The sequence below is a fragment of the Sparus aurata genome, unplaced genomic scaffold (assembly GCF_900880675.1).
Source record: "Sparus aurata unplaced genomic scaffold, fSpaAur1.1, whole genome shotgun sequence".
Classification (NCBI taxonomy): Eukaryota; Metazoa; Chordata; class Actinopteri; order Spariformes; family Sparidae; genus Sparus; species Sparus aurata.
In genome coordinates, this window is record NW_022045145.1 from 1 (window position 1) to 5945 (window position 5945).

Consider the following 5945-nt stretch of genomic DNA (forward strand, 5'->3'; position numbering starts at 1 on the left):
AATGCTTACCTATGTTTTGACCAGATGTCTGACACCTTTTATTCATGGCCAGTGTGTCAATGTCTGGTTTTAGGTCTTGTGCTGAGGCAATCCGTAGAACAGCATGGAGGTTGTCATCTGCGATGCGTGATCTGTGCTTGGTCTTGTTTAGATTCATGATCGAAAACATTTGCTCACACAGATAGGTGCTCCCGAACATAAACAGAACACGGGCAGCATGAAGTCGAAGCTGTGGCATCAAATCAGGGGGCAGTTGACGGTAAAAGTCCTGGATTGCAGCATCTTGGAACTTTGCTCTCAGGCCACTATCACTTTGAAGCTCTATTAACTCCATCTGAAGATGTTGGGGTGCAGTGCAGACGTCGGTGGTGAAAGGATTGGCAAAGATGGCAAAGCCTGAGTGCTGTGCTCTAAAGTCAGAGAAGCGCCGATCAAACTCATTCATTAGCCGGCTCAGTTTGGTAGCTAGCTGAGTACATGAAATAGTACCAGGAAATGTGGCTGAGATGCTCTGACAAACAGGAAAGTGGGCCAGATTGTCCTGTTTCACTTGGTACATCCACAGATCAAGTTTACGCTGGAAAGCCGTGATCATGTCGGACAACTGCGTGATGACCTGTTTGCGTCCCTGCAGCTTCTGATTCAGTTGGGCAAGATGCTCAGTTATGTCACACAACACAGCAAAGTCACACAGCCAGTTTGGATTGGACAGTTCAGACAAGGGTTTTCCTTTACTCTGCATGAAAAGAGCAATATCTTCCCGAAGCTCAAAAAATCGTTTGAGGACTTTGCTCCTACTCAGCCACCGTACTTCTGTATGGTACGGCACGTCGCCGTGCTCCGAGCCCATCTCCTGCAAGAACAGCTGGAACTGACGATGATTTAGGCCACGCGCCCGAATGAAGTTCACTGTCTTCATGACTGTGGTCACTATATCATTCATCCCCAGCACCTTCCCACACAAAGCTTCTTGATGGATAATGCAGTGATATGTTATCAGAGGCGTGTGGCAGTTACTTAGTTTTTGCATTTTCTCCTTCATTAGTCCAACAAAGCCCGCCTTTCCTCCACACATTGCAGGTGCACCATCTGTAGTTAATCCCACCAACTTTTCCCAGGGTAATGGGATCAAAACCGCATCAAAAATGTCCCGTCCTGTTGTGGTCCCATGCATGGCAGCTCCTCAGTGACAGAAAGGTCCGACTTGATGCCTCGAATAAAAATGGATAGCTGCGCTGTATCTGTGTTGTCTGTGCTTTCGTCAAGAGCTAATGAAAAAGCAATGTAGCTGCATGTCTCTTCGGCCAGCTGTGTTTCCAGGTTTCCTGCTAGTTCCTTAACTCGGTCCACGATGGTGTTTCTTGATAAACTGACATTTTTAAAAGTCTGTATCTGGTCGGGACACACCTGCTCACAGACCTTCAGCATGCACTGCTTCAAAAATTCACCCTCTGAAAAGACTTTGCAGCGCGGGCAATTTCTTCAGCCACAATAAAGCTAGCTTTAACTGCCGTGCTGTTTTTGGTTGTGGCTTTCTTGAACATATCCTGCTGCGATCGCAATTTGCCTTTTAATTCTTCCACCATTTGTTGTTTTTCTTGAAGGCTCACTTTGGCATACTTAGCTCCGTGTTTAGTGTCAAAATGCCGACGTAGATTGTACTCTTTGACAACAGCCACTGCCTCATAACACAAAAGACATACCGGTTTTTCTCCTTGAAGCACAAACATATATTCGCCTTCCCATCTTTCTTGAAACAGCCTTCCATCTGCATCAATTTTTCTTTTCCTGGACATTTTGGGATCATTGTTTGTATTTCTTAATTCGGAAAATGGCACTGATGTGGAAACACCGCAGTCTAGTGGCGGGATGCCGTCACTTCGCGGTTAACATGATCGGCATGCATTATGGGAAATGTAGTTTATGGTCAATGCATCCTTTTCACTTATTTATTATAAGATAATCAGACCTTTTAAGCTCTCGCGGGCCACATAAAATGACGTGGCGGGCCACATTTGGCCCGCGGGCCTTGAGTTTGACACATATGGTCTAAAACATTATGTGTGGCAGTGACACTTTTTATCAGATCATATAAATGCGAACCTTGGACAGGACGGCTGTCAATAACAATCTCACCCTGATCTGTCCACGAGATCACATTTTTTGCCCGGGCTGCAGCTTCCAAATGTGTTCGGCATTTTTCCTGCTTCTTTTAGGCATGTGTTTTAGTACCTCTTCAGCGATTAAATCTTTTTTATCTTGGTCATCGATAGGTGCCACAAGGTTTGAAGTTTTTGGTATGGATAGAGTTAAAAGGTTTTTTTCAAGCTCATTCTGTTTTGTCATCACTAGGTATCTCTGTAGAATACCTGCATATTTTTTGGCCTTTTCATATACATCAGTGTCTGGCAGGTTTAGGACATCAGTCATGGTTTTATCCAATTCATTTTGCGCCGTTTGTCTTATGGATCTGTTCTGCCTGTACTGTTGCGGTTGTTTTAAGGCATCCAACTGATGCTGCGGCACCAGGAACATTTTCTGCGTATGCTCCATATCACCCTCTGTTAAAAAGACCGACTATAAAGGGTATGGCTGCTCCTAGTAGAGGTCACAAAAAGCCTCCAGACTGATTGATACTCTTTTTCTTTTTTAAAAGTCTGACTTTTTTGTCGGCTACTAATCTGATGACGGCTTTCCTTTTTTTCAGCTGTTTGTCCTGTTTATCAGTCAAAGGGATGTTACCACTCAGCACATTGAGAGCTATTTCACACAGAGCATTGATAAAGTCCGAGCTAGCTTTCCCCACTATGACCCTGCGCATACTCGGCGTTGATTTATATAACAGTTCCAACAGGGCCAAATTCCTCTGCATGCGTGACGACATGGTTACCCCTTCTGCTTTTTAGAGATGTATACAACCGGACGGTCAGACAGCAAAGCTGTTCTAAGTCTTAAATAATCAGGTGTCTTGGCTTTATAATCAATGAGAAGATAACCATATGTTGTACTGGTGGCATCATTAAAAGCCTCCAAAAAAAATTTAGAGTTACCAGGAAACATTCGTCTGCCTATTAAAGTTATCTGGTATTTATCTCTGGGGTTTTTAAACAAAACAAGGTAATTGGTGTTCAAACTAATAGTCCGGCTAGCCTTGCCTTGAATAAACAAATTTTGGACTAAATATATACAACTCAAGTTCCTATGATGAATGTATTTTGTAAAAACATTTTGCACTTCTAAATTGTTGCTGGCGTCATTCATCAAATCATCTATAATGAGCAAATTGTTTTTCTCTGGGGGTAACAACACATCACACAGAGATTCGGGTAGACCATTCCAAAATTAATTTCTCTTATCTGCAGCAGCTGATCATATAAAGGTTGCCAACAAGAGTATATATACACGATATTGTCAATATTATGTGTAATAATTGACGATGCTTTTTCAATAACATTTTTAACAAAATAGGTCTTCCCACAATTTGAAGGGCCGCTCGCCACCAAACTAAACGGATGTTGTAGTCTTGCATCAAATTCTTGATCTGGTCTAATAGCCATAAGGTAGGGTAGTGTAATCACTTAATACTCTGCGTTTGTTGTAGACAACGTGAATTTTTTTTGTAACTGTCATTCTTGAGAAGGAAGCGCTTTTTGTCTCTTTTAATGGTTTCAGAAACAGTCACCACGTGTGCGTCTGTATTCTGATTGGCAACAAAGGCTTGAACCAAACCCACCCGAGACTTGTGGGTGACCACAGATGTATTTTTGGAGTTTAGGGTCACACCCTTGCATTTAACCATTGTTTTGCCGTGAGCTGTGTGATAAGCATAACACTTTGGACCCCCCGACACGAACTCGGTGATATAATCTTCTTCAGGAAGGTCACACATATTTCCATCATTTAACTCATCCGTCAAATTACCCAGATATTCGCCTAAGGGTGGGATCAACTCCCCCGGCTGGGAAGTAAATACAACGCTGTCCGTGTCACAATACAACACACGGCGATCTAACTTCTCCATCACATCATAAAGCATGAGACGCGCATGAGCAGTGGTAAAGGCACCAATAAAGATATTTACATCTTTTGTTCTGGCCGCTTTAATGTCAGCATGACACCACTGTACTATAGCAACATCATCTGATATGAAACAAAACTGCCGCACATCATATTGATCACCAAACATCAGCTGTGTAAAGCGGTCTGATTCTGTTATCAACTCACATGCTGGTGTGGCGGGGCAAAGGCTCTCAATGTCAATGTCAAGTTGTCCAACAACGCCACCTTGGGAAATGCACCCAAGGAATTATTTTACAGTGATCAAAAACACAGGTTCGTTCCACTCGGCAGGCAAGACACGTGGTTCACAGCTTACAAAAATACTTTATTGATAATAAATATATATATCCTCACAAAATTGGCATTAATGCACAATGAAGAAGAAGCCCAATCAGGGGCTGAGGCCTACTGGTGGGAAATGAGCTAGTGAAGGGGGAAGGGGACTTCAAAGAAGGATAACTTATAGAAAAAGGGTTCACCCAGACACGCGTGGCAGTCACACACTGTGATATCACCAAAATCCAAAAGAAGCACAGCACACAAGGAGGGACACCACCACCCACGTCACCAGCACCACCACCAGCCTGCAGCCACTGAGAAGGAGACAAAAAAAAGGAAGTTTACAATGGAAATAATTGACCCAAAATGTACAACAAAAATACACAAAAGAAAGCAAGGAATAAATTCACAAAATAAGCTAAACACAATTGCCTAAAGAAAGCAATTTACTTAATCCAAACAATAACGTAAAGAAAACAAATAATTCAAAAATAAGGGATTAACTTCTCACAATCATTTAGTTAAAATGACAAAAGTAACCAGGTTAAAAGTGCAATGTCAGCAGTGCACCATGCAAGCCAGCTGCGGCCACAACCCGGAAGCAGCAGCGCCACCAAGCAGCACAGAGCTGCGGGAAAATGAAGGGAGCGGTAAATCAGTCACTGCCGGAGACAAAGTCCGGCGGATCAGGGGACAACGTCGTATATAAAAGCAGCAGCAGAGACAAAGTCGTGCATAAATGTGGTAGAGACAAAACAGCAGCGGTCCCAATCAGCTGGTGGTGGTCATGTGATTTGCCACCTGTGGATTTCAGCCAGCTGATGAGCGTTCCTGACAATAGACATAAAATTAGCATGGCGGAGCTACAGGTACCAAGGCTTTTGAGAGCTAGATTTAAGTTAGCATACCTGTTTTTAGAGGCAAACCTGCACAGGGAGAGGGAGGGAGAGAGACCCACACGGCAGCGGACATCTACCTGCAACCACATTAGCTTTAGCTACAGGCTAGCATACAGTGAAACGCAGAGAGAGAGGACACTTACCACCGCCCGAGAGAACCAGGCATCAAACGGAGCACGGAGTATGGGGCACTCGGTCGCTGCTCTGCAGTGAAAACACACAGGCTTTAAGCACGAGGACACCAAGCGATATCTGATTTGAAGCAGTAGCCGTAGCCACAGCAGCACGGAGCATTACCTGTACAGGCAAACACCTCTGACCCGGAAGTGACGCGTCATTGAGAGCGCACGGAGGAGGGCTGTACTTATGTACTGCTGCCCTAGTGGTCAGCTGTGCACAATTAACTGCAGCAAGACAGCCCTATTTCTATGCTGCTACACTGGCAAATTATTCCTCATGCTAAAACGGCCCCATAACGAGTTCAGAAGAAGCTTGTTGCAACTCCTCACTGCCTTGTTGACACAGATTTTGTCTGGGTCTAGCCGGATACCCTCCTTTTTGAAATACTCCTCAATGTATCTCTCCTTATCCTCAGGCGTTTTGACATGTCCTGGATAGCCAGAGGCCTCTTGCTTACATTTGAGAAATGTCTTGACATAGTCTTTGAACAATGTGTCTGTTTTGTTAGGAAAATGCCATACCTCGTCA

The 5945-nt window shown here is 43.9% G+C and overlaps 1 protein-coding gene and 1 long non-coding RNA gene across 2 annotated transcripts; both read right to left on the reverse strand.

Moving 5' to 3' along the window:
- Positions 1 to 9: 9 nt before the first annotated feature.
- LOC115577987 (general transcription factor II-I repeat domain-containing protein 2-like) lies at positions 10 to 1796 on the reverse strand (the record flags this gene model as incomplete). The annotated part of the gene is given in 3 exon segments (XM_030410850.1): positions 10 to 1176; positions 1179 to 1460; positions 1463 to 1796. Coding segments are annotated over 3 exon segments (1783 nt in total), but the record flags the coding sequence as incomplete, so codon positions are not given.
- A 3072-nt stretch (positions 1797 to 4868) lies between these two features.
- On the reverse strand, positions 4869 to 5609 carry LOC115577990 (uncharacterized). The gene is made up of 3 exons (XR_003983328.1): positions 5381 to 5609; positions 5247 to 5314; positions 4869 to 5169 (listed from the first exon to the last, which is right to left on the reverse strand). It is a non-coding gene; the product is annotated as an uncharacterized LOC115577990 (long non-coding RNA).
- Between the last annotated feature and the right edge of the window lie 336 nt (positions 5610 to 5945).